The 950-nt window shown below is 35.5% G+C and overlaps 1 protein-coding gene across 7 annotated transcripts in view; it reads right to left on the bottom strand.

Annotated features, from left to right (window-relative positions):
* The window catches only part of ATF7IP (activating transcription factor 7 interacting protein), a 121,109-nt gene that overhangs the window by 15,106 nt on the left and 105,053 nt on the right, over window positions 1–950 (bottom strand). For all 7 annotated transcript variants that reach the window (XM_023741588.1, XM_023741589.1, XM_023741592.1 and 4 more), the window contains exon 11: window positions 495–573. In XM_023741588.1, coding sequence (XP_023597356.1) covers window positions 495–573 — 79 coding nt within the window. The remainder of the gene's footprint in view (window positions 1–494; window positions 574–950) is intronic.

Below are 950 nucleotides of genomic sequence, written 5' to 3'. Positions count from 1 at the left end.
GAGAGAGCCTGTCCATAAAACAACTGTGAAAGCAATGTAGATAATTTGAAACTTTTTAAGAATAATCATATTGGTATGAGTTCAATCCTGACAGATAAGGACATAAATCTCCCCATTTTACTTCAGTTTCATACAAAATTGACTTCACTGTGATATATTTAATTGTAAAGCTACTTAATTTGTTTTTCTGAAACCAACTGAACTATCTTCTTTGCTAAATATGATTTTTTAAACCGTTAGGTTATTTTTTAAATTTAATGTTTTAAGGTAATAATAATTGTTGTTAGGTGCCGTCGAGACAGCCCTGACTCATAACGACCCTATGTACAACAGAACGAAACACTGCCAGCATGCATTATTTAATTCCAAAAGGGATACAAATACACCCAGCATAATGCTACAGAGATTTGTCTTCATAAAATATTATACTGTATTAAGAGAAAAAAACAAAACCAGTATCGAAGCATTCTTTAGTACAATTACTATTTTAGTACCTTGTGAAGTTGCACTCTCTTCATCATCCATTGTGAGATCAATGACACCGCCGGAATCACTGGCTGTGGCTCTCCCAGTCTGAAAAACAAAACTCTTGCAATTTGCAAAGGAAACTGGCAGATATAAAGAGAAAATGAAATAACGGAGGAGATACAAGGATATTGAATAGCCTGGTTCAATCTGGACCCATAAATGGCTTTTACCTGAAGAAACAAGAGTTTGTTCAAATAAACGCCCCAGGATATTCATGAGTTAAACATTTTCCATGCAAGGATAATATAATTCAGTCTCATCACTGTTTTCTCAGAAAGCAATAATCCTCCCCCGCCCCATTTAGAATGTGTGCATAAATTTCCAAACTATTTAACTGTCTCCTCCTTCTACTGCTCCTCGAATCCTTGGTCTAGAAGAACAAAAGCCAACCCTTAGAGTTGTCCTCTAACACACACTCCATG

The sequence above is a fragment of the Trichechus manatus genome, unplaced genomic scaffold (genome assembly GCF_000243295.1).
Source record: "Trichechus manatus latirostris isolate Lorelei unplaced genomic scaffold, TriManLat1.0 scaffold00184, whole genome shotgun sequence".
Taxonomy (NCBI): Eukaryota; Metazoa; Chordata; class Mammalia; order Sirenia; family Trichechidae; genus Trichechus; species Trichechus manatus.
The sequence above is the reverse complement of the archived record's forward strand: the minus strand, read 5'-3'. Positions and strand labels throughout refer to the sequence as shown.